We start from the raw sequence: 26,015 nt of genomic DNA, 5'->3' as shown, positions 1-26,015 counted from the left end.
CGCCCCCACCAGTCTCTTTTCTCTCCATTCTTCGGAGTGGGTAATTTCTGCTGTTCTGTCTTCATGTTGACTGATTTTTTTCTTCTGCAATCTCTATTCTAACTTATTCACTGAGTTTATTTTGATTATTGTATTTTTTGTTTCTAAAGTTTCCACTTGGTTCTTTATATCTCCTATTTCTTTGTTGAGTCTTTCTGTATTTTTCAGTTGTTCCTAGTGTGTTTGTGATTATCAGCTGAGCCATTTTTATCTTGGTTTCTTTAAAACCTTTGCTAGATAATTCTGACATCTGTATCATCTCAGTGCGGGCATCATCTCTTTATTGTCTTTTTTCACTCATTTGAGAAATGAGTGATTTTCAGTTGAAACCTGGACACTTTTGTGTTACCAGTTTTATGTGGATCTTATCTAATGATTGCTTCGGCGGGCTTTCTGTGATAGCACTCTGGCAAAGGAAGTAGTATTAGGTTGAGGTAGAAGGCCAGGCCTTCTGCCCGTGAAGCATGGGGGCAGGGGGAGCTTGGGGCTCCTCGTTCCTGCTCTCCACCTGGTCTCCACTGACACCACAGCAGCTTTGTACCACTGGGTGACGTTGAAAGTCCTGATTCTGGGGCGCCTGGGTGGCGCAGTCGGTTGGGCGTCCGACTTCGGCCAGGTCACGATCTCACGGTCCGTGAGTTCGAGCCCCGCATCGGGCTCTGGGCTGATGGCTCGGAGCCTGGAGCCTGTTTCCGATTCTGTGTCTCCCTCTCTCTCTGCCCCTCCCCCGTTCATGCTCTGTCTCTCTCTGTCCCAAAAATAAATAAATGTTGAAAAAAAAAAATTAAAAAAATAAAAAAATAAAAAAATAAAAAAAAAATAAAAAAAAAGAAAGTCCTGATTCTGATACTATCCCAATGGCGAATTGGAGGGAGTCGTCTTCACTACCAGGGGCTGGCATACAAGTCCAGGTTCCTCACCTGATCTTTGCTGTGGGATGAGGTGTGATTGTTATCACCCCACATGGATGAAAGTTCTAGCTCCTAATCCATCTTCTCTAACACTACTCCAAGTAGGTGGGGTGGGTGCCCCATTGCAGCCTGGCAAGTGGAAGTTTAGGCTGCCTACTTGGCCTTTGCTGGCCTAGGGGTCTGGGAGTCATTGTTTTTCTGTGGTGTGTGGCTAGAGTAGAGAATTACTGTCTAAAAGTTTTCTGTCTTGCCACGCTGGTCTTTTGGCTGCAGAAAGCAGGCTTTCATTGGGGCTTTATTCTATTTGTTGGTGTTTCCAGGTTGCTAGCTTCTTTAGCTCTGGACTGAGGCACAAAGAAAACCCAGGGAACTTGCCACAATGTCATTCTTTGGGTTCCACAGTTGCTAGCTTGTCTTTTCCTCTTTCACTGCCTTCTTATATTTGTTTTACAGACAACGTCCAGGGCTTTTCTATTTCGCAGAGGAATGGGAGGAAGAACCCCTCCTCTGTCTTCCCAGAAGTAAAAGTCTCATCTTTGTGTTAGAAAGATGTTTTCATGGGGCCTAGAATTCTGTGCTCTATACAGTGTGAGAAGAACATTATTCTTCTGATACCTGAAAGATGTTACTGTGCTGTTTTCTGTTCCGTGTTGTTTCTGACAAGAAGTCTGTTGTCAGTTTTAGCTTTGTTTCTGTATACGTGTTTTGTTTTGTTTGTGTGTTTTACTCACTGTTTTATGATGCTGTCTTTATCACTGTCCTAAGCAGTCTGAGTAGTTTTTGTGTAGTTTTCTCGTGTCGTTTACTGTTTGGGACTTACTGAGACTCTAGATCTGTAGACGTACTGTTTGAAATTTGCATGACTTCTAGTCATTTAAAAAATTTTTATTTTTGTCATTAGAGTAATGTTAAACTTTTTGGTGCACAGTTCAATGAATTTTAACACAGGTATAGATTCATGCAAACCACCACCTTTTCAGGAAACAAAACTGTAGCATCATTCTAAAAATCTCCTTTGTGCTCTCTATAGACAGTCATTATTTCCTGAAATACTCTGTTCCTTCATACTCCAATTATATGTATTTTTAGGGACTAACTTGGAGTCCCACTGCTCACTGATATGCTAATGTTTTTGTTGTTCTGAGTTTGTGTGTGTATGTGTTTCGTTATGGATTATTTCTGTTGCTAAGTCTTCAAGTTCACTAATGTTTTCTTCTCTTCTGTCTAATCTGTTATTAATCTCATCTGTGTTTTTCATCTCAGAGATTCTACCTTTCACCTGTAAAGTACATATGGATCTGTTTCCATGGCTCCCCCAACATGCTTTTGCTTTTTTCTACCTCCTTGAACACATGAATGTGTATATAATTTATTTTTTAATGTCTTTGTCTCTTGATTTTATTATCTGTGCCATTTCTGGGTCTGCTTCTGTTTATTTTCTCCATGCTATTGGTCATTCCTGCATTTTTCATGCCTTGTAGTCTTTAATTAGAATGTTATGTTTTTGGGTGTGGAAGGTTTTTTTTTTTTTCTTTTTGATTCCTATAAATATTTTTGAGCTTTATTCTGGGACACAGTTGTATCAGTTGGAAAGAGTTTGAACCTTTCAAGGCTCTTTGTGAGGCAGGTACTGAGCAGGATTTAGTTTAAGGTGAGTTTCTCAATCTCAGCACTACTGATGTTTGGAACCAGATAATGCTTTGTTGTGGGGGGTGGCCTGGGCTTTTTGTAGGATGGTTAGCAGCATTTGTGGCTCTACTCACGGGATACCAGTAGAACCAGTTAGTCATGAGCTAAGAATGGTTTTCACGTTTTTTAGAAGTTGTAAAAAGGAAGAAATGTGTAACAGAGACCCCTGTACATGTCCAACAAGACCAGAATATTTACAGAAAGGCTTTGAACTTCTTGTATGGACACTTTTTTTTTTTTTTTAAACTGTTTGAGACAAATGGTAGTATAAGAGAAAACCTATTTTTCCCAGTATAAAGAGAAGTTAAGGGCACAAGCTTTGAAAATGAAGAAAATATTTGAGTTCAGCATGTGTCATCCATTTAATTTGACATTGGGCAAAGTTTTAACGGAGTCTCAGTTTTTCTCTTATGAAATTGAGCCAGTATATATTGATCACTTAGGCTTGTTGGAGAATTAGGTGAGAATGAATGAAGCTAGCTCAAGGTGTGACACACAGTAGCCATTGTCATTAATTCATTTCAGGAGTGTGCCCCTTATTTAAAGTAATCCGTGGTGTCTGTATAGCCATATTTTGCTAATTTGGAGGATTATCATCTGTTATCTTTCAGGTCACGCAGAAGGATTTTGTATGATGTGTACCATGCAAGCACATATCACCCAGGCACTCAGTAATCCTGGGGATGTTATTAAGCCGATGTTTGTCATTAATGAGATGCGGCGTAAGTATCATCGCTAGTAATTTATTTCAGTATTTATTAGGTAATTGGTCTTAATGGCCCAACTGGTAAAAGATGAGCCCCTAGTGTATTGCAGAAAATAAACGTCTTATCATACGTAGATATATCTTTAATTCATAACAAATTTTCAGTAAAATGTTTAGTATAGAAACACATTTTGAAACCCTAAAAGATGACAGTGTAATAAAGTATTCAGTTTAGTATAAGCAAATTTAAATTTTTAAAACTCACTTTTTTAATAAAATCATTGGTAAGTTTTACAGTGATTTTTTTTTTCCCCTAGCTATTTGGATTTCTATGCTGAGTTATACTATAATATTGTCCCATAGGTTTCTTTAAATATTTTTGGATTCGTTTCAATTCAGTGAATATTAACCTATAGCGTCAGGAATTATCAAACTTGAGTTAACTCTGCTCTTAAAGCAACATTTAAACTCATAACTGAGCAAATTTGTAGATAAATTTTGCTTTTTCTATTTAATTTTTAAATGACTTTAAAATTTTCTTTTGCATTATAATGATCCTGATAGGGTGCGTGAAATTTTTTAACACACTTTCTGTGTGTTTTTGCAGTAAACTTTTACATCATCTTAATTAACTGAGTTAGGAGAAAAAAATGCATGCAAATAAAAAGGAAACCCTAACTGTTAATCTGGAATCTAGCTGCGTAATTACAGGGGTGGATAATTATACAGTGACAATCTATAATCCTTTTGCCTAAAAAGCTGCTCAAGATTAAGAGGTGTTCTATTGGCCCTTGGCTTTATTAACAGGCCAGAGGAGACAGTGCAAACATTTTTTAAACAGTGTCGGATCCCGGCAGAATTTTAGCCAGGGGTAATTTTGTTTGTTTAATTTTGTGTATATAAAGAACGATTAATATTTTTAAACCTAGACTTTAAGAAAAGGTCATTGCTGTTTGCACCCATATTCACAAGCTCACATAACCCCCTGACATGTGGTTGGATCATGAGATTGCCATTTTTGTAGGCAGAACTGGCGGAACACTGGCAGTTTCCTGTGACTCCAGCGAATTTGTATTTCTACATATTCATCTATAGAACTTGCTCGGTTGATGCTTTATTGTGACATTGTTTATATTCTTGTGTTTCATTATGTCATTCTGTCTTGCAGCTGCTCAGTTAGAAATAGGGCTGCAGGGCTGCCGTGGAACTGAGATGCGGGGTGTGGGGTGTTCTGTGGGTTATTGGGACAGAAGTGTAGACATTTATGTTTGCCGTGAATTCTCTTAGGGAGCCCTAGCACCAAATTCAGTAGGATTGTGGGCACTAACGTAACATTGTGAACAAATTTTTGAGACCATACAGCCAAAGTTGAATTTAGTCAGCTATAATTTTATTAACTTGCTGATGACCTAGAGTCTCTGGGCTCTCAGGAGCTCTAGCCCACATGCACTCGTAATGGTCTTCAGGGGCATGGTTCTAGCCATTCTCAGGCAGTTTGTGTTAGTCAACTCATAAAGTAATTACAGGCGTTTTCTAACCGACAGATGGTCACGGGATGGAACGTCTGGGGGGATGGGGGCACAGCCGAGGTGGATTGTATGTGATGATAAAGCTCTGTCTTCACTTAAACTTCACAGGTATAGCTAGGCACTTCCGCTTTGGAAACCAAGAAGATGCCCATGAATTCCTTCAGTACACTGTTGATGCTATGCAAAAAGCATGCTTGAATGGCAGCAATAAGTGAGTACAGCAAAGCATCGCTCACGTCTTCCCTCGACATCGCTGGCTTACCGAGTTCAGCCTCGCCTTTTATGATGAATGCGCAGAGCTCTGTGTTTGCTTCACTTTTGACCTTGCGCTGCCTCTTCCTCACATGATTGCCATTATTTTTAAGTGGTTAGGGGCGCTTGGGTGGCTCAGTCAGTGAAGCGTCCGACTCTTGATTTTCAGCTCAGGCCATGCTCTCACGGTTCGTGAGTTCAAGCCCCACGTCGGGCTCTGTGCTGACAGTGCTAAGCCTGCTTGGAATTCTCTCTCTTCCACTCTGCTCCTCCCCCTGCCCCTCCTCCCACATATGTGCACACATGCTCTCAAAGTAGATAAAATAAACTTGAAAGAAAAAATAAAGTACCATGTAAAAAAATAAAATGGTGAAAATATTTTAAAGGTATGCTTACTGTAGCAATTTGGATTTAATAACCGGTGTCAGGGATTGGATATTGGTTTTGCCGTTACTTAATTTCTGAGCACCAGCATCCCTTTGCAGATCTAAAACTAACCACTTCTCCTTTCTAGTTGTGCCCAGCATTTTTTCTGCTCATCTCCAGCCTATGAAATTTGTGTGTGTTCCCTGCATCTTAGTCTGGTCAGTTACCAATTTCTGCAGTTTCTTCCTTAAAATCTAAATGCAGACTCAAGAGGAAGATTGCAAATACAACTAGATACCAAATCCCAACCCACTTGCTGTTGCCTGAGCACACCTGGTAGATCTCCTGTTCTGCTGGCCCTGCCTCGGCTGGGCTCCGCTTGCCCGGATGACTGACCCCAGAGCAGAGGAGAACGCTCCGTGTCCCCTGCCTTCACCAGCGGGGCCACACGCCCAGCGGCACAGTCTTGCCGCTTGCTTCCAGCACAGGTGCCTGCCTCAGTGTCAGGTCCCTTCTCAGTACTGTCCTACCTCTTTCGGGTTGCCTCCCCAGACCCTCCCTGCGTTCTGGTCCAGACAAGACTATTCTCTGGCGGCCTCGCATTCTGGTGTCTTTTTATTTTGTGGCTTCTTATTTGAAGTCTCGTTCTTTTATAGAAGTCCATGCTTTTAAAGGTTTGTCATAGCATCTGTAATTTTTGTTGAACTCTTGTCTCCTATCACTTTGTTTTTCAGATTAGACAGACACACCCAGGCTACCACACTCGTTTGTCAGATATTTGGAGGATACCTAAGATCTAGAGGTAAAGTCTTGTTTAAAAGTTGGTAAAGTGGGGGCGCCTGGGTGGCTCAATTGGTTAAGCGTCTGACTTCGGCTCAAGTCATGGTCTCATGGGGTCTTGAGTTCGAGCCCCGCGTCGGGCTCTGTGCCGACAGCTCAGAGCCTGGAGCCTGTTTCAGATCCCTTGTCTCCTTCTCTCTCTACCCCTCCCCTGCTCACACTCTGTCTCCGTCTCAAAAATAAACAAACATTAAAAAAAAAAAGTTGGTAAAGTGATACATGCATGTGGTTAAAAAAGTGCAGGCGGACAGGGTTAGCAATGGAAAGTGTGCCTCCCAATCCAGCCCAGGCTCCCAAACCCCTTCCTCAAAGGCAACCCATGTCTCAGTTTGAGGTCCATCCTTCCAGCACTCTCCTGTGCATGAGCACACTGGGAGTATATTAGATAGACCTCTCTCATTTTTCTCTTAACATTAGAAATCTTGGTCCATTTCAGTACATGTGGGTAACAGTCTTTCACAGCCGAAGTAGAATTCCACTTGAGCCCCCTTGTAACAATGGACATTGAGGTTGTTTCAAACTTTTTGTTATTGTTCTTACTGTCAGTGAATATCCCTGTGCAATGCCTTTATGTTCATGTGAAAGTGTATAAGTAGGATGAATTCTTAGGATTAGAATTTCTGCATGAAAGGGTATGTGTTCTACATCGTGGTACTGCCATGTCGTCCTTCTAGGAGGTTCTACCCGTTCCCTTTCCAACCAGCAGTGTGTGTGGGCTGCATTCTCGACACTGACTCACACTGTGTGTGGTATTACAGTTGTTTGCCCAATCTGCAAAAAAAAAAAAAAAAGTACTTTAATTTTTTATTTTGAAGTGGTATTTTTGTGTTCTTTCGTTTCAGTAGTTGGTCGTGCCATAATGATGACGCTTTGCTTATTCTTTGCATTTTATTTTTGTTTCAGTTAAGTGTTTAAATTGCAAAGGTGTCTCAGATACGTTCGATCCGTATCTCGATATAACATTGGAGATCAAGGTAAGTTTGCTAGTTGTGGTGGTGAGATTAGGAGAAGGCTGTCAGACTTGATGTAACTTTGTCTGTAGTTCATTTATAACTCAGACTACATGTGCTAGGAAATACAAATTGAAAATCTTAATACTCTGAGACTTGATTCAGAGGAGATTATGTCAGATTTGGAGTAGGTATCTTACAGACGTAGAACACTTAATCTTTTTCTCGCCTTTGACTTTTCACTTGGCATCATGACAAAACCAGAATCTGATGCCTGGTTTAGCCCAATTTAGATGATGGTAATTTTTTAGAAACTCTTTGGCTCCTCGCATTGTCTCAGCTCCTATTTTTTGTTAAGCTTTTTATTTTTCTGATTACAAATGTACTCCGTGCTTAACGATAGAAGCGAGAAACATTGCGGACTCGTAGGCGGTCCCGTCCCTCAGAATGAGCCCTTAACGGTGTGATAGAAACTGTTGCAAGCATGTTACTCATGCTTCCGGGCCGGCGTGACATCTCAGTTGGGCACGTGACCGCCTCACTGCATGTGCGCGGGGACGCCCGTGCCGTGAGTGGCCGCCTGGCTCCTGGCCGGTGCGTGTTTGGTGCGTCCGGCTCCATGCTGACTTAAACGGTGCTGCAGCGAGCAACTCCTCACGGACGGTTCGCTTTAATCTGCTTGTTTCTTAGCCAGCGGAGATCGCTGGTTGTGTACGTGTGTGAAAGTGAACATCGTGATGACAGGAAATGTTCTTTTTCCCAACACACCCCCATCTGCTTTCATACCTTTGAGCCCTGTTTTTCCTTTTTGCTATCAAGTGTCAGTGAGAGGTGCTGTGGCGCTGACGCTTCTCCTCTCTCCCCAGGCTGCTCAGAGTGTGAACAAGGCGCTGGAGCAGTTCGTGAAGCCCGAGCAGCTCGACGGGGAAAACTCGTACAAGTGCAGCAAGTACGTGGTCTGCGCGGCGGGGCCGGACTCTTGTTAGCTTTTCTGTCGCCCGGAAGGCGCCGGGCCCCTCTTCCTCGAGGGCCACAACGCCTGGTGTCTCAGTGCTCACTCTCTCGAGAGGGTTGCCCTTGGGAGACACAGCGGGCGCCGCCTTCCTGGGGCAGGTTTGCCCGGAGTGGGAAGGCACGGCCTGGGCAACCGTCCGTGGCGGGTGGGGGAGGCGGTGATGGAGTGGGAGTCCCCCTCACCCGGGGTAGTTAAGGCTCTTTCTGGTTCTTACCCAGGATTTGGGGTAGTATCTGCTAGAAACCTCTAGTTTTGATTACTCATTAATATGTTTGCCCGTGAAGTCAAGAGAGCCTGTATTTTAAGAAAGTCCTATTTCATAGGTTTTAATAGATTTTCACTTTAGCGTCAGGTGGTGTAGGTAACCATTATGAGGTACTCATTTTGCGAGGAAAGAAGTTGCCTACTACCGTAGGCATTTCTCCTTCGTTTAAACTCCATGGACACTCTAATCTTCACTTTTATTCCTTTTGTCTGTGGATAGGGCTTTGTCTGCAAAGAATTGTATCAGCCTGAAAATTTCAGTTTGTTGTGAACGGAGAGAAGTTTGTATTAACCTCATTTTAAAATTACCAGTTTCTATGTGGCTTCTCGGAAATTGTTCTAGCTTCCTTTTTTCTTTCATGCTAATTGAGCAATCTCCCCTGTATTGTAAGTTTTAGTATTTTCTTCGCTGTTGGTTGAGAAGGCTGTTTCTTAGCTAGTATCTTTCTCTTGGGTTTGGTGGGAAATGTTTGAAAGACATAACCAGGGAAAGACTAAAATACCAAAAATGTGTGTGTGTGTGTACACAACACACATATATATACACACACACACATATATATACACGTGTGTATATATATGTGTGTGTGTGTATATATATGTGTATATATATGTATATACATGTCTTCCTGATCCTTTGTTTCTGTTCATTTCAAGGTGTAAAAAGATGGTTCCGGCTTCCAAGAGGTTTACTATACACAGATCCTCTAATGTTCTTACACTTTCTCTGAAACGGTTTGCAAATTTTACTGGTGGAAAAATCGCTAAGGTATGTTGATAATATTATTAATAACTTCTTATGTTGAGTCTTTCAAGACTTAAGTGTCAGTGACTATTAAGGGTTGTAAATGACCTAGCTGAACAGTTCTGTGACCGGATCTTCTAAGTTCTTCTAGTATTCGGTCGTGGGCGAAAAACTGTCAAAGCGTTGTGCTAGTGATGGTCTGTGTGTTTATGAGCGTATGTACTTTCTGTCTGCTTTAGCTGGCTAGACTCTGTGATGATAAAACTGGTGCCTGTGCTGTGCGTTTGGGCTTCAGCATCAGTGAAGGTGGGGACAGACAGGGAGAGCTGGTGTCATTTGAAATCCAAAGAGGACGTCCCTGCTGGATCTCGCACTCTTTTCGCCAAAGTGTGTTTTCCTGTTTGTTCGTGGTTTTTGATGGTAGCATGCTGAATTTGCCTGTTTTCTTTCTACTTTCCGAAGAGTGAAAGTATCAGAAATGAGTAGCACGCAAGAGACACCACAGTCTCTTCCTGAAATGGTAGAAGTAAGTGAGACTAAAGTCCAGAGGTAGCGTACCACTGCTCTCTCTCTCGGACGGGTTCAGACGATTCACTTAAGATGAGATCCTTGTGTGTTTAGAGGAAATCAAGAATACAGTGGGAGCACGTTGAATAGGTGCGGGCGCAGGCGGGCTCCGGGCCAGTCATGTCTTTTGACACGCAGCTCAGCGTGTTAGGTCTCCGCGGGTCTCCACGTGCTTGTGCAGAGTGATCTGTGCCCTTGGAAATGATGTTCCTTTTTCCCTTCTCCGTTTCTGTTTAGGATGTGAAATACCCTGAGTACCTTGACATCCGACCGTACATGTCTCAACCAAACGGGGAACCGATTATTTATGTCCTGTATGCAGTACTGGTCCACACTGGCTTTAACTGCCATGCTGGCCACTACTTCTGCTACATCAAAGTAAGCTGTGCAGATTTTGCTAATAACTGTTTCTCAAGGCAGCACTGGCATTCTTAGGGGGCAAGGTGGGACTTTCACAGTTAGAATATGAAAGCCCATTCTTCTTATATTTCTCTTGGTTGGTGTTGCCTCTGTAATGCTGTCTAATCTCTCTTTTATTGGCTCTCTTTTGCAGGCTAGCAATGGCCTCTGGTATCAAATGAACGACTCCATCGTATCCACCAGTGATATTAGATCGGTACTCAGTCAACAAGCTTACGTACTCTTTTATATCAGGTATCCTCAGGAAAACACGTTTTTGCATTTTCTGTTACGCCATTTCTCTTCATCTCATCAGCATATTTAAATTCAGAATTTGGTTGTTTTTAAAACAGCAGCTCAGAGGTGCCAACAGAGTAAGGAGGGTCGTGTTTTGAGTACGGATTAGGAGTTTGATTTAGCTCCCAGCTCCTTGGCAGGTGGACGGTGAAACACGCAGAGGAAGGGCAGGTGATGGCGGAGGGGGGGCTGCTGCTGCTGGCGGCGAACGGCTCGGGCCCGGGCATGGAGGCCTCCAGAAGGGAGACTCTGAGGACCTGGGTGTGGGCGCCTCTCTACCACCGAGCACAGGCAGCCGGTGACCCTCCTGGGCCGGGCTTGGGTGGGCGCCACTCACTCTTCGTGGCTGCTGCGTACTCTGACTCACTAGTTCCATGTCTGGTAATGCACGGCCTTGGAAAACGACTGACGTTTGCTCTGTGGCATTCATTCATAGTAGCTGAAAGCTGGGAACATCCTAAAATCTCAGACGTCAGCAGGATGAGCTCATAAATTATAGCGTATCCATGTGTCAGACTGCTATGCAGCTGTTAAAAATGATTTTTATGATGCCTTTTTAAAAAATTTTAACGTTTGTTTATTTTTGAGAGAGCACGGGCAGGGGAGGAGCAGAGAGAGAGGGAGACACAGAAACCCAAGCAGGCTCCAGGCTCTGAGCTGTCAAGCTCAGAGCCCGATGTGGGGATCGAACTCACGAGCCACGAGATGATGACCTGAGCCGAAGCCGGAGGCTTAATCTGGGCCACCCAGATGCCCCAGTGCCTTTTTTTTTTTTTTTAAATGATACAAGAAAGCTCAATATATACGGAGAAAAAAGCAATTTGAAATTTTTCACACTGGTATTGAAAACATCATTATAGGCTAAAGCTTGGAGAATATTCCAGTAAATCTGAATAGTAGATGTCTCTGATGGGTGAGGCGAGGCACAGTATTTTTTTTTTTTTTCTAACTTCTGGATGCAGATTTTCTGTAATGGCATGTATTTATAATTAGAAAAAATGTAAACAGAAAAGAAAAATATCCTTCAGGTAGCGTCATCTTCAGAATACACAATTTAAAATACCATTTGTTGGGAGTTCGAGTCCCACGTTGGGTGTGGAGATGGCTTAAAACTGAAATTAAAAGAACAAAACCTTCGCACACTTACCTTTGTTGTGAGCACCTGCCGCCCACCTTGACCCAGAGGGGACCCTGTGCAAAGCTCTGCATTGCAGCTACCTATGAGGGGCTAGAGATGAACCTTTTCTGGGAAGATGCACTGCAAAACCCTAAGTGCTGTCACTATCTGTCCCCAGGTCCCACGATGTGAAAAATGGAGGTGAACTCACGCATTCCACTCACAGCCCCGGCCAGTCCTCGCCCCGACCCGTAATCAGCCAGCGGGTTGTCAGCAACAAACAGGCCGCGTCAGGGTTTATGGGACCACAGCTTCCCTCTCATGTGATAAAGGTAAGGTTGCACAGGTAGCATCATCTCTGTGTTGTGTTTGCTTTCGCGTCATTCAGAGCCTCTTGCTAACGTTGCAGCAGTTGCCGTGTCCTGGTACGACTGGATTTCTTGTCTGAAAAGATTCTTCCAGCCACGTTTTATAAAATACTTCAAACATACAGATTTCAGTGTGTGGAAGTAATGATGAGGAAAAAAGTCCGGGTATAAGTAGGTTTAAATGCTAGAGCTTTTAGCTCTCACTTTGGACTTGCGTTCACTTCGGGGACTAAATCTTTGGCAGGTGAGTGCCAGACTCCAGGAGAGTGACCCTTTCACAAAAAGAATACTTTCCGTATGTCCATCTAGCCCCTCAGTAGTGTGGCTCCGTCCGCCATCCAGCTGGGTCGGGCACACTCCCCAGTGGCCTCTTGGAGAATCCGTGATCTGGTCGGGGAAGGCCTGACTTGTGCTCACCTTCTGTGGTGACTGCGGACAGCCGGCCCGCATGTGGAATCGCCCCCGCCACCCAGACTGCGGCTTTACCGGCCTTTCAGTTCGAGTGTAGTTTGTTTTGAATCGACAGACTGTCGAGCCGTACGCTGTGTTTTATGGACGTCGGACAGGGTTTGGGATGGAGCCAGAGTCACAAATCAGATGCCTCTGGGAGCTGGGGAAGATCACGGGCTCCCGCACTGGGCTCTGCTTAACAGTGACATCAGGACACTGGCCAGCTGGAGAGCACGTGCCCCGTGTGGCAGGTGGCTAATACTGATGGTTCAGGGTGTTTGGTTTTCCTTCCCGTGAAGCCTTCCAGTGTTTCTTTAAGAAAACTTCGCGAAGGCCAAACAGAACTGCTCTGTGAACGAGGTCTCACCCGTGACTGCCAGTTTGCCCCTCGAGGTTAGAGCAGCGCGGGTGGGGTCTGGAGCAAAACACCTGTGACTAGGATTCAGAGGTGACAGGGCAGGCGGGGGGCATGGTGCCTGAAGCAGCTCTGGCGTGTCTGCCCGTGTGACCCGTCTCCCCGGCTCCCTTGGCCAATGGTAATTCTCCATAGGCTGGCACTCTGTACAGCATTGGGCTCCCGAGAAACACAACCGAGGTGAACGTATGCGTCTCCATGCTTCAGGGGGCCTGTTCGTTTCTGTCAGATTGGAGCAGAAAGGATCCGGTCTGGGGTTGCTCTCTGACAGCAATAGTTGTCCCAGTGTGTTGATTAACCCATGGAAAGTTCATGGTGGTCGGGAGTGGACAAGAGGAGGGGGTGTTTCTCGGTGTGGGGAACTTGGTATTCCAAAAAAGAAAAAGATGAGCAAGATGGGAAGGGCCCCCCACCAGAGTGGGTGCTATGTCTGTGACCATCCCTGAGGCTCTCAGCAGCTGAGGTCTTCTTTCTTCCAGAACCCACCTCACTTAAATGGGACCGGACCATTGAAAGAAGCGCCGAGCAGCTCCATGTCAAGTCCTAGTGGAAATTCCAGTGTCAGCCGGGCCGGGTCTGTTAATGCTTCGACTTCTGTTCAGAACTGGTCCGTTAACAGGCCCTCTGTGATTCCAGAACATCCCAAGAAACAAAAAATCACGATCAGTATTCACAACAAGTTACCTGTTCGCCAAGGCCAGTCTCAGCCCAGCCTTCACGGCCCTTCTCTGGACACCCCGAGCAAGCCGGTTCCCTCCTCCACCGTCACCAGTTCTGCAATGCAGTCTACCTCGAGCGCATCTATGACGGCAGTTTCTAGCAAAGTCACGAAGCAGATGACCCCGAGTGAGTCCTGTTCTAAGCCTGTGATGAACGGCAAGTCCAAGCTGCGCTCCAGTGTCCTGGTGCCCTACGGTGCCGAGTCGTCCGAGGAGTCTGACGAGGAGGCAAAGGGCCTGGGCAAGGAGAACGGTCTCGGTACGATCGAGAGCTCGAACTCTTCCGTGCAGGATGCTGAAGACGACGAGGCCTCTCCGCTCGAGCTTCGAGAGCCTGTTGCTCTAAATGGTGCTGACAGTCCAGACAGTGACCTGAAAGAGAACGGTCTGCCCTGCGATGGTGCCCGCTGCCCAGTCCAGCCTGCCCTACACTCAGAAAATCCCTTTTCTAAGGCGAACGGTCTTCCCGGAAAGGTGAGCATTTTGGGGGTCAGGCAGGGGGCGGGGGGGGGGAGCTTTGCCTCGACTCTCACGTACAGCCGCTCGCTTGGCTGGATTTCAGGAGGCGCCCGGCGGCTGCTAGAGCTGAGAGAGCTTTGTTTTTTGTTGTAGTCGATGCCCGCTCCCCTGCCCCCTCTCCCGGAAGACAACATCTTAGAGACCTTCAAACTCGGTAGCAAAGTGAAAGGCGCCACCGAAGAGACAAGGTAAGACGATCAACAGCGAGGCAACGAAACCCCGCGGTGGGTGCGCTCTGTGAATTCTGCGTGAGCCTTCCCGTGAGCCTTGGGGAACCTGCGCGGACCTTACCGTGAACGATGTGAATAACCTGTAGAATGTGTTAAGTGCCTCTTAGGAAAGAAAAAAATCTATCGGGCTGATAATTTTTCCATGAAAACGATGTCCTCGAGGTAACATTTCCTCCTGCTCAGCCTCGTGTCTCTGGCTTGGGGATGTCACAGCCCGCTTCTGAATCGGACAGCTAGCACTGACTGTCTCACTTAATCCTTCTAATGACAAACACACTGAAGACTCGTTGAGGGTATAGGGCAGGGCTTCTCGACTCTACCAAGTTGCAAATATTTTGTTATGCTCCTTGTACAATTCTGAAATTGCATTCATAGATGAGAGTGTATCTCCCCATTTAATGTTTTGTTTTTTTAATTGGTATGTATATTTTTTTAATTTTTAAATTTATTTTCTTAATGTTTATTTTTGAGAGAGAGAGAGAGACGGAGCACAGCAGGGGAGGGGCAGAGAGAGAGGGAGACACAGAATCCCAAGCAGGCTTCGGGCTCTGAGCTGTCAGCACAGAGCCCGACGCGGGGCCCAGACCCATAGACCGCGAGATCAAGACATGAGCCGAACACGAGTCGGATGCCCAGCCGACTGAGCCACCCAGGCGTCCCTCCAGTTTACCTTAAAGAGGAGACGGCCTGAACCCTCAGTGACTTTGTAATGACTCTCCTGTTGTTTCTCTCCTAGTCTAGCTTAGTTTGCCCCCAAATGTAATGTGTGTGAGGATGGCCGTAGATGGTTGTATAAACACAGCCATGCGTGTATCGTAACCCAGTGGGTGTGTACACGCGGGCTCAAGAATCTCACTGACACGCTGGAGGTAACTTGTCCTGTACTGATCTCATCTGTGTTCTCTCTCCCAGGTATCTTCCCACGAAAAAGTGGGGCCACTGTAGGGTTTTTGTTGTTTGCTGCCAACTTGCATTAACCTTGACAATGCCTCGGGAGCTCTGTAGCAGTCGAGGGCAGAGTTCGTTCACCACAGGAAGGTTTTCTGAAGCCTCCCTGATGGCTCCCAGTTCATAAGTAGTTCAAGGAGCTGTTGGCTCTGTTGGGAGGCAGCAGCTCTAGCTCTGAGGCTCAGGAGAGATGCAGGAGGGGAGTCCGAGCCTCCAGCCATCGTCCTGCTTTCCCGAGGCCTCATAGGTACTAGGGATTAGAAGCGTATCTGAAGACAGAAGGAGCCTAGAACCGCAGAGTTCCCGTAGCTGAGAAGCGGGATAGCAGACGAGCCCGATAGGAAGATGTTTATTTTTGTTTAACGAGGCAAAGGGAAAATGCCAAAATTTCCAAAATGGAGAAGCCCCATATCGAGTAGAGCCAGGTATGTTAAAGGCATAGATCGTTTAGTCAGTGAAGGTCTTGGAAGTTTTTGTCCCCGTGGGCTCTAGAACAACGGAGCCAATGACTGATGTGTCGATTTCTCTGTTTTGCCGGGGCTGCAGTTCACCTGGAACCGAGGAAGGTCCTGCAGAGGGTCCCGGCGCAGAGCTCGAGCCTGGCAGCCCCTCTCCTGATTCCCGGGAGAAACCGGAGACGCTCACAAGTCTTAGCAGCAAATTAAAGAAGGCCTCGCCACCCTCGGACCCCAGCATCCAGTCTACCAAAGAAGAAGTCTCTGAAAACATTGCAGCAAAACCTGAGGAGTTTTCGCCCGGTGCCGGCGATCTCTGCGGCAGCACCAGGAACGGCGTGGGGGACGATCCGCTCCCTAAGCCGTGCGGCCCCGGGGATTTAACAGACGACCAGAGCAGACCGGCCCAGGCTGCATCAGGGACGCGCACAGACAGCCCGCGGGCCTCGGCCGCCGTGGAGGCGGCGCAGGGTTCGAGCCCAAGTCCCCCGGCTCGTTCCGAGGGCGCCTGCGAGCACGAGCCCTTCTGCGTCAGCGGAGACAAGCGCGCGGACACGGACACGGAGGGCCCTTGGAAGGGCGCGGGCGCGGCCGCCGCCGACCTCCCCTCTCCCCAAGTGGACATGGGTACAGAGCATCGCTCGGAAGGGGGCCCCGAGCAGAGTCACGGTGAAAAACGTGAAGAAAATAAGGTGGGACAGAAAGTTCCAGATCGCTCTCCGGTTAAGGAAAAAATCAGTATCCTCAGAAGAGTTGACCGAGGACATTATCGCAACCGAAGAGATCGTTCCTCCAGCGGAGAACGCGCGAGGGAGAGCCGGAGCAAGACCGAGGACCGCTACCACCGAAAGCGGCGCTCGTACACGAGGGAGCGGCCCAGGCAGGACCGCTACAGGACGGAGCACTGCGGCGGGAGCCAGCACCACCCCTGCCACGGCGAGCGGGCCAGCCTCGGCGAGCCGCGCTCCCTGGCCAGGTACGGCCACCACCACCCTCGGAGCCGGGGCGGCTCGGAGCAGGAGTGGGGCCGGTACCACCACTCGGAGGGCGAGCACCCCTGGGCCCGGGAGAAGTACTACCCCGAGAAGCTGCGCTGGGACAAGTGCCGGTATTACCACGACAGGTACGCCCTGTACGCGGCGCGGGAGTGGAGGCCCTTCCACGAGCGCCCGTACGACAAGGCAGCCGCTGCCGGCCGGCCCTACCGGGACTGCTACAGGAGCAGGAAGGGCTGCGAGGCGGCCGCTAAGGGGAAGGGTCGGCACCGCTTCAGCCCCCGCGCAGGCCCGCCCCCCGCGCCCCTCCCCTACCCCGAGAAGCACCCCCACGAGAAGCTCGCGCCTGGAGCCGAAGACGACACCTGTGACCTCGCCGGCCGGTTTCACGACCACGAGAACGTCAGGTCGCGGAAACGGAGGTACGACAGCCTGGAAAACGGCGACGGTCGTGGAGAAAAGAGAGCCTGGAGAGGCGCACAGAAGGAGCCTTTAGAAGAGCCGAAAGCGAAGAAGCACAAAAAATCAAAGAAGAAAAAGAAATCCAAAGACAAACACCGAGACCGAGATTCCAGGTGAGGGAGAGGCCACCGGCGCCCCGTGTCCGCTTCCTGCGCCGCGTCCCCACCTCCGCGGGCCTCGGAGTCCCCTGCCGTAGATCTCTGCGGGCTGTTGCCCCGCTTGTAGGCCGTATCTTACTTCACGGGATCGGAAAGTGCCTAAAAACCTCTTTTTCCAAAACGATGCCGGTTTTGGTCTGCGCTCGATAATCCGCGGGAGTAAGTGTGCGGTGGTCTGTACGTGAGAACTTGGGAGCCTCTGACCTCGTAACCGGTGTTCGTAATCTTACTCGGCAGACGTAGTTCCCGTTTTCCTACCCGTTAACGTTTCCTTCCAACTCAGGGACCGCCAGGCGGGCAGGCAGAGGAGGCCACCGTCCCTCGGCGTTTGCCGGCCCGCCGACGGCGCGGGTCCGGGACGAGCACCTGTCGCCTCGGTCTGGTCCGTTCCTCTGGCTCCGTGTCTCAGTTTGCAGTCTAGTTGGGAAGCTTGTTTCTGTATTTTTAAAAAGCTAAACGGGTCAGAGATTGTCTGGAAAGTGACTTCTCCGTGACGAGATGACTGAGCACGAGCGGTGTTGCTACGCGTCTTAACTAGAGCTGTGACGCCTCTCGAGACGGAGACCCCGGGGCAGGATCACCGGGAGCCGTAGGTAGACAGCCGCCCTTACCCTAGGGGGACCTCCTTCCCTCCTCGGTGCCTGAGGCTCCGGGCAAAAGCGTTTTTTCCCCTCAGCCACTGGTTTCAGAGAAGTTAGCGAAACCCTTCCTCTGGACCTGTGGCCGACCACCTCAGCCCCGGGGCAGAGCGGAAGGCAGGGCAGGTGGGGTCCGGGTTGGTGACTTTACACCCGGGACTTGAAAATCCCCTGCGGGCAGCGCAGCACAGAGTCGGGTAGGATTCACCGGGGTGTGTGTGTGTGTGTGTGTGTGTGGCGCGAGGGTCTGCGGTGGCGGGTGCAAGGCCAAGGACCAGGCCTGTCTGAGGCAGTTTTGGTTTTGTGGTGGTTTGAGTTGTGGCTTATTCCTCTGCAGGCATCAGCAGGATTCCGATCTTTCGGTCGCGTGCTCTGATGCCGACCTCCACAGACACAAAAAAAAGAAGAAGAAAAAGAAGAGGCACTCAAGGAAATCCGAGGACTTTGTTAAAGACTCAGAGCCACACCTCCCCAAGGCCGCCAGCCATGAGACTGTTGACCGTTTCCGGAGAACGGACGGCGCTTTCCCCCTCACTGATGGGCTGCCTCTGGAAGGCGTTGGGCCTTTCTGTGAGAAGAGAAAACATTTAAGGATGGGAAGCAGGGATGACAGGTGTCCTCTGTCTGAGTGTGGCCAGGGTAAGAGGCGATACTTGGAATTAAGAATATAGAAACGATTTCTTGCTGACACGCGGGAAGAGACCCTCACGTGGCACGAAAGGGTGGACCCTTCGGTAGGAGCCCCGCCGCCCCGGTCCAGCCCCGGCTCCCAGGCAGAGCGCGGGCTTCGGTGGCGCGGTGTGGGGACCCGGGACCGGTCCCTTAGTGCTGATGGAGGACCTCGGTGACGTGGAGCCAGGCTCAGCAGAGCCTCTGTGACGAGGCCGCTGGAGGTTGTGGCTCTGGGGGTGTGTGTGTGGCTCCTGAAGGACCAGAACTTCTGTTTCTAAGCCATTTCTGATAGAAACGTTTTCACGGTATTTTCTTTCTTAAACCTCTAGACCTCGGAGTGCGAGCTTAAACTCAGTTCGAGGGCTCGGGTCATTAGGAACATCCGCTGTCGCTGTCGGCCCGCCTGGCCTCTCGGGGCACCCGGACTGCGGGGCGCTGGCTCCTGCTGCGTGGCTTCCCCCCCCTCCCCCCACCCCGGGCCGGGGCGCCGCGGGGGCTGGATTCTTACCGCCTTGCACCGCTGTCTCCGCCCTCTGTCCTCACACCGCACTTAAAGCCGCCCCCGTCCCTCGATCCGGTTTGTGCAGGTGACCCACGGGCCGGGCGAGGTGTCCCCGCTGGTCCCCGTGTGGCCTGCCAGCTAAGAAAGGCTTTCTGGGTTTTAAATGGCTGGAGGCAACCGAAGGGGAAGACGGTTGTCCTCCGGCCTTTTGTACAAAAACCCCCGGACGCCCGAGGTGTGCTCTTGGGACTTTGATGCGTCGTCTTGGTGACCCAGAGGCCCTTTGGTTGTGTGTTTTGAGGGCAGACCGGTCCCTCCAGTGGCCCCCGGTCGGTGTGGTTGTTGACCAAGGAGGGACAGATGGGCCCCGAGCGTGAGGGAGGCAGTGTCCCAGCGGGAGGGACATGGGAGGCTCGGGGCGGAGAAGCGCGGCCGTGGCCGGCCAGACGGTGACGCGGGGCCGTTGTCTGCCCTGGGCTTTTTTTAAGGTGTTGGTGATACGGAGTTTCAGATCGGTGTCCCGTGACCCTTTTGGTGATTTGGGAAAGGGGCTTGGCCTGGTGAGGGTCAAGTCCCTTCTGACCACCGCCTAGTACTTGGGAGGAAGTGGTGGGCGGCGTCCCAGACGTTCTGCCTGTTGCCGGACCCCCCCCCCCCCCCCCCCCCCCACCCCGGGCTGCAGGTGCCTGGTGAGGACCACGGTCGGTGGCCGCCAGCACACATTGGTGGCTCCGGAGGGAAAACGGGTTGAGTGTAAGCCTGAGCCGTTGGCATTTGGGGGCCACACGTGTGTCCCTAGGGGCTGCGACACACCTCTGTGTTGAGCGGCGGCCCTTTGTGTCCTAGGCGATGGCACTCGAAGGCTGGTGCAGTGCGGCCAGCGCTTCCGGGGAGAGCAGACGGAGGAATCCGCGTGCCTGTCCCATCGTGTCCTCTTCAAGGACAGGGACCACCTGCTTGGCCTTCCATGCCAAACATCCCTGTCTTCTGGCTGAGGATGACAGACCCTGTGGCCCACCTGCCACGTGTCCCCTGTTCCTGGTAACTTGACCTGTCAGATTCCCGTCTTCCGGCCCCACGACACGCTGCCTGGTTTCTTTGGCCTGAGATCTGCTCTCTCCTGCGGGGACAGTGCTGATGGGTGTGGGCGGAGAGGGCCCCGTCCCCACAGGCACGGCTTTTGGTGCATCTCAGCCATCACGGAAGGTCTTGTTTCCAGTAGAAGGCTTGGCGACAGCGCGCGCCGGCTCGTCTCGTCCTCGTCCCGTGCGGGGACGGATTTCGGGCAGCGAGCACCCAGCCGCCAGGAAGGGGTTCTGATTGTAATCACTTGCGCCCACACAGCAGCAGGCACGAAACATTCTGCAAAACCGTCATTAAAATCTCTTTCCTGATCTTTGCTTTCTAGGTGATTGAAAACTTGGCCTCAAAACAAAAAACTCACTAGTTATGGTAAGCGGTTTTCTATCTGTACGTTTCATAATTGCTCGTGGAGGCGCCGCGGGGACGCAGAGGAGGAGTTGGGGGCCTCGGGGACCAGGCAGTGCCGCGGGGAGCAGGTGCGGGAGGCTCCCCCAGGCCGGCGCCGCGCGGAGCCGCGCTCAGACCTCGGCCCGCCTCCTCGGGTCCGGCCCCCGTTTCGCCGGGCGGCGCCACCCGGTTCCCTCCTCCTTCCCCTCGTCGTAAGAAAACGAGGGAGAGCGGAAAGCGCCAGAATCCACACAGACGGAGAAGCCCCTTTCCGCCGCCCGGCCTGCCCCGCCGGCCTAGGAGAGCGGCCCCCTGGAATCGCCATCCTACCCGCGGCCACCGGTCCCCGTGCTTCGGGAGCGAGGGCTTGGCGGACCCCACGCCGGACACGCTCGCCTGCTGGCGCCCGGCCGGGAGCGCCGAGTCCGCGCGCGCGCACCCAGAAATCACACTGATTTCGGAAGGACTCGGCGTTATTTGAACGAGGTCGGGGCGCCTCGTGACCGGTCGGGACTCGGACGGCGTCCGGCGGGTCGCTCCCGGAGCGTGACGCGCGGCCCGGGGAGAGAGTAGTGCAGGTCGGCGGCCCGCGTCAGCCGAGGGAGGCGGGAGAGCGTGCCCTTCTCTCCGGAGAGGGGACGTCGTCCCGTGTGGCTCCCAGGCCGCGGGGGGGATTTGAAACGGATCTCACTGAAGTGTCTGCGGAGGATTAACGTGCAGTTAACTAACCTGCTTATTAGTCCGTGTGTCTTAAGGAAAAGAGCGAAGCCTGATTAAGGAATCAGGCTCTTCTCTAGCGAGAGGGGATTTAAGGCCGGAGAGGATTAGCGGCAGCCGGGCTCGGGCCCAGCAGGTGGCTCCCTCCGCACGTCCGTCCGGAACAGCCCGCTTCCTTCTCCGCCCTTCCGGAAGGCAGAGGGCCCGTGGTCGGGAAGAAGCGCTCCCCCAGGGAGCCCGGACTGTGCGGGAAGGCAGGCCCCGACTGGGGTGGTGGCGGGGGAGCCGCCCCGCCGCCCGCCGCCCGCCGCCCGCCCCGGGAGGTACTAACGCCCGCTGCCTGCCGCCTCTTGTCTTTCAGATTCAGCGTGTTCAACAGAAGCCATCCCCAACCCAGCTTAAATTATAAATGTAGAAATAACTCTGTTCAAATCTGCGTGGTGCTTCTTTAGTAAATACTGTACAGATTTTACCATGGAGGACTGTTTTTTAGTTTTTACCTTTTCTTAATTCCCCTTATTCCAAACGGACGAACCCTTTCTACAACTGCTGACCGTTGTAAACAGCGTGTACATAAATCCCACGGACAGTGACGCCCTGGACTGGAACATCTCAATGCTGCTTAATCAGACTCAGGTGGACTGCTCGCATTCCATGGAAAAGCTCCTTCAAGCCAGACCTCCGGTGCGAGAGCAGCCGGGAAAACCATGGAATTAGTAAAAGTACAAACAAACTGACAGTGTGTATATTTAATTTAAAGACTTATTTAAAGATTCACGAGCTCTCGACTAGACTTGGGAGCAGTCTGTTTTCTGTAATGTCTGATACTAGAAACTAATTCGCTTCATATTTTAGTTGTATTCAAGATTTGAAGATGTATTTTATAGACAAGTTCTGTTTTTGAACTTTGTGGAACTATTCCAATCGATTTACCAGTTATGATGAGTATTTACATTATGAATGTATAATCCAAACATTATTTGTAAAGCCTACAGTATGTTTTTATTACTTAACACTTTTTTATACAGTGTCTCTTGTCTTGACTATGATATTGGAGTCTGAGTTGTCAGCTTGGTCCCTTAAAGTTTCTAGTTACAGACAAAATCATACTGTGATTTTATTTTTAATATGGATATGCTATCAAACTGTGATACACTTATAATTCACTGGTCCTGCATCAGGAGACGGAGTGGGGAAAACTGTATTTAATACAGTTTGTATCTGAATAATCTGTATGGTTTATACAGTTTGTGTTGTTCAGAGATGTCTAAAGTTTGATCTTTGTTTTTTTAAAGATTAAAAAAAGCACTCGCCCCACTGTAAATACACAGCATGTAAAGTTTATATAGTATATAAATGGCAGCAAATTCAACGTCTTGTGTCTTCTTTACCGCTCTTTTCCCCGTTTGCTCAGCAGACCCTTCTCACCTGTTCCAGAACCGTCTGGAGCCCAAGCTGCCCCCTCCCCTCCCCGCCTTCCTGGGCCTGGAGGACGGGCAGGGAGCAGGCCGCGGGACCCCACAATCTATTTTCAAGAACCAAGTCCCAGACGGTCTTGTCTGAACGCCTTTTTTTATTTTGTGAACACGGTATTTGCAATTTGACGGCCATACACCCTCCAATGATACAACAAAATATCGATGACGGGGTATTTCTTCATGCAGGTTGTGGGGGTATATACACTGAATAACAAACACTCCGGAAATCTCTATGTACATTATTTACATATTAACTATATTTACCGTAAATAGAAATGCCTAAGAAAAAATAATGCGAAATCACAACATGTGGTTTCCGGTCTACAACAGACCTAACTTCTCAGCAAAGCACATCTCTATAGATCTATGCATTTTAACTTTTAAAAATATGCATTGCTTTATATGAAGCATTGAATGCTGCTTCATCTATAAATAGCTCCTATTTTGACTCCGTTTGGTACCACGTTAGGGCTGTTCCAGGATGTGCCGCGATCCCGAAGACACTGACGCTCGCCTGGGTGAGGGTAAACGGAGGCCGGCGGGGCCGTGGCAGCCGCGGTCTTCGGCCCAGAGCACCCCCTTCTCCGCCTCCTGCCCCTGGTCTCCGGAGGGAAGTTTGTCTTTGGCCAGAGTTGGGACTAAAATGCTAGCACTGGGAGGACGTGGGGGCAGGGAGGAGAGACGCGGCCATCGGCTCGCCTGACGGCGTAGCGGGGTGACCGCCGGCTTGCCCCGCGTTAATACTGCCACGCAAAACCCGGAATTAGAGACCTCACGGAACACTGACCGCAAGTGACAGATTCTAAGCACCACGGCCTCTGCACGGTTCCCGGGAAAAGAGCCATCACGCGAGGCTCCTTCACCGGCGACCAGAGAATTCCTACAGGGGTTTCCCAAAGCTCGCTTCTCCCAACCCTACAGAGGCCAAACCCCGAAGACAGAAAGCCTGTATCCCCAGGGGCCTACCCGGGGCCGAGAGAGGGAGCGCGCCAGCCCCCGCGCCAACCACTGATCCCTCGGCGCCCTGGGCAGCCCGGGAGAGGGGCGGGCGGCCCCACTGGTCGGCGACGGTGGGGGCGGCGGGCGCGCGCTCCGGGCGCCATCGGCTTTCGTGGAAGACTGGAGGCCAGAGTTGCATATATACCAGCCAGGCATTTCAAGAATGCGGACTCGCCTTTCTCCAAAAGTAAAGTTTCGAATTTGAGGTATCAGGACGGTAACAAAGCCTAAAAGCTTGGGAAGGAAACAAAAAATCAGTTTGAGGCATGTCAGAGAGGCCCGGGGCCAGACCCCTTTGCATCCAGCGTGACTTAAAGCTACGTCAAGGTCAGTGGTGCCGAGGCCAGGGGCCCACGGCCAGTCAGTGTCAGCACCAAGGCAACTCGCAGAGCAGTTACTTCTACTTAAAATCTTCACATAGGTGCCGACGGTCCGGTCCGAGGTCTGCTTTCTGGGACTTTCATTTTGCACATGACAGCTCGTGACCTCTAAAGGGCACAGACACGGGGACCCACCGCCGGAATGTGGCCATGAGGGTCCCAGCAGCATCCGTCACCGGCCCCGTCCGGAAGAGGCAGAGGCACCGCCCCAGCGCCCAGCACCCCAGCCTCGCCCAGCGGCGCCCCCGGCCGGCTCTGAGCCCCGTCCTCCCTCGGGCGGACGTCCTGAGCACCTGTTAGATCATCGGCAGCCTGACAACCGTCTGATGGTGGATCTTCTTAAGTTCCACCACCAGCGTGCATCTGGGCTTTCACGCTGTTTACAGGAGACCCTAAGTGCCACGCACCTTCATCCCACAGCGCGCCCCTTCCGTCCTCATGGCAAGAGATTAAAGTCTCTAAAAACGAGGAGTAAGATCTGCTCTGGTTACTCATCTATTCATTATGCTAAGAGATCTGGTCAAACTAGTAGGTCAGTAAAAGAAGTATCTGTTTTGCCGAAAGGTTTTAAATAGCGAAGACCGGTCCTTCAGTCTGAACCACGCACGGTTCCACTGACCCACACGCAACTGCTGGTTGGGGGGCCAAAGTCCCACAGCGGCGGTCTCACGGGGCTCAACACACCCCCTGTGTGTGACCGCAGCCACAGGATTCACACTCGGAACCAGCACTTACATTGTAACAATTGGCCTTTTTAGAAAGTATCTGTGGGGCCACAGAGTCTGAGCTGATGACGAGTCCCCCGGGATCTGGCCCCCTGGAGCCCGGCCCCTGCCCAGAAACGTCCCTCCACCCCGAGGACCACCACGAAAGCACCCCACATAGCCGCCCACGCCCCCCCACGCAGGGCGGCAGGTGCATGTATAGACGACTTCTTCAGTGCACAGCATATACTTGCGTCCACGAGTTACATTTATAGCTGCCATTCTAAAAATACTAGTGTTAGAAAGTAAGTATCCTTCATTATAATTTCAGAGTATAAAAAGGCATATAAAAGCTATAATCCTATATATCTGAGAAAAAACTCTGAATAAAAAAGTGGTAGCGTTTCCTTTCTTGTTCAGATATAAAACAGCGGCTTCTGGAACGGCGAATGCTGCCACGGGTGAGCCAAGGGCGGCACGACTGGCACGAGGTTCCCTCGAAGGAGCCGGCAGGTGCCACCGCGGGCTGGGACCGGGAGGAGGGCATCTGGACATCGGCCGCCACGCACAGAACGCTCCTCGGGGGCTCGGGGCGGCGCTCCCACTGCGCACGCGCCGTCTCCAGAGAGGAGGCGGGAGACCGAGGCGGGGCCGGAGGCGCTGGGGGGGGGGGGGGGGGGGGGGGAGGCTCCCAGTCACTTTCCGTCGTGGAGTCTTGGCTTCTGTTTTCACCGGTTCAGGCCCGGAAAGATCTATTTCTTATTGGCAATCCTCCTCTTCCTCGTGGCCAACATGTCATAGAAAGGATCCCTGCTGATGCTCGCTCTGGGGGGGAAGGGGGGGCGGGGGAGGAAACCCTCAGGTGGGAAGAAGGCACCCGCAGCCCCCCAGGCAGAGCAGGCTCGAGCCTCCGCGTCTCTGCGGGCACAGGGCGGGCCCTGCCCTCGGAAGCGCGCGAGCACGCGTACACACGTGCGTTCCCTCCCACAGATGCGTGCGCGCACGTGCACGCACGCCCACACACGCACGCGCAGGCGTACGGACGTGCGC

General features: G+C 50.6%; 2 protein-coding genes across 5 annotated transcripts in view; one reads left to right on the top strand and one right to left on the bottom strand.

Annotated features, from left to right (window-relative positions):
- Positions 1-26,015, top strand: part of USP42 (ubiquitin specific peptidase 42) — a 76,201-nt gene that overhangs the window by 48,715 nt on the left and 1,471 nt on the right. For 2 of the 3 annotated variants that reach the window (XM_040455848.1, XM_040455847.1), the window contains exons 4-18: positions 3,251-3,361; positions 4,983-5,085; positions 6,227-6,294; positions 7,236-7,306; positions 8,149-8,231; positions 9,219-9,330; positions 10,111-10,251; positions 10,427-10,527; positions 11,865-12,018; positions 13,399-14,112; positions 14,251-14,345; positions 15,882-17,360; positions 18,381-18,682; positions 20,626-20,669; positions 21,766-22,776. In XM_040455848.1, the coding sequence (XP_040311782.1) occupies positions 3,251-3,361; positions 4,983-5,085; positions 6,227-6,294; positions 7,236-7,306; positions 8,149-8,231; positions 9,219-9,330; positions 10,111-10,251; positions 10,427-10,527; positions 11,865-12,018; positions 13,399-14,112; positions 14,251-14,345; positions 15,882-17,360; positions 18,381-18,682; positions 20,626-20,633 (3,542 nt within the window). In that variant the 3' untranslated portion in view covers positions 20,634-20,669; positions 21,766-22,776. Of the gene's footprint in view, positions 1-3,250; positions 3,362-4,982; positions 5,086-6,226; positions 6,295-7,235; positions 7,307-8,148; positions 8,232-9,218; positions 9,331-10,110; positions 10,252-10,426; positions 10,528-11,864; positions 12,019-13,398; positions 14,113-14,250; positions 14,346-15,881; positions 17,361-18,380; positions 18,683-20,625; positions 20,670-21,765; positions 22,777-26,015 lie in introns of those variants that run through there. The other variant, XR_005784816.1, reaches the window with a different exon arrangement.
- The window catches only part of CYTH3 (cytohesin 3), a 74,232-nt gene continuing 71,176 nt past the window's right edge, over positions 22,960-26,015 (bottom strand). For both annotated transcript variants that reach the window (XM_040455849.1, XM_040455850.1), the window contains exon 13: positions 22,960-25,790. In XM_040455849.1, the coding sequence (XP_040311783.1) occupies positions 25,718-25,790 (73 nt within the window). In that variant the 3' untranslated portion in view covers positions 22,960-25,717. The remainder of the gene's footprint in view (positions 25,791-26,015) is intronic.

Source organism: Herpailurus yagouaroundi, unplaced genomic scaffold, assembly GCF_014898765.1.
Source record: "Herpailurus yagouaroundi ecotype Mexico unplaced genomic scaffold, PumYag 216, whole genome shotgun sequence".
NCBI classification, from domain to species: Eukaryota; Metazoa; Chordata; class Mammalia; order Carnivora; family Felidae; genus Herpailurus; species Herpailurus yagouaroundi.
The sequence above is the reverse complement of the archived record's forward strand: the minus strand, read 5'-3'. Positions and strand labels throughout refer to the sequence as shown.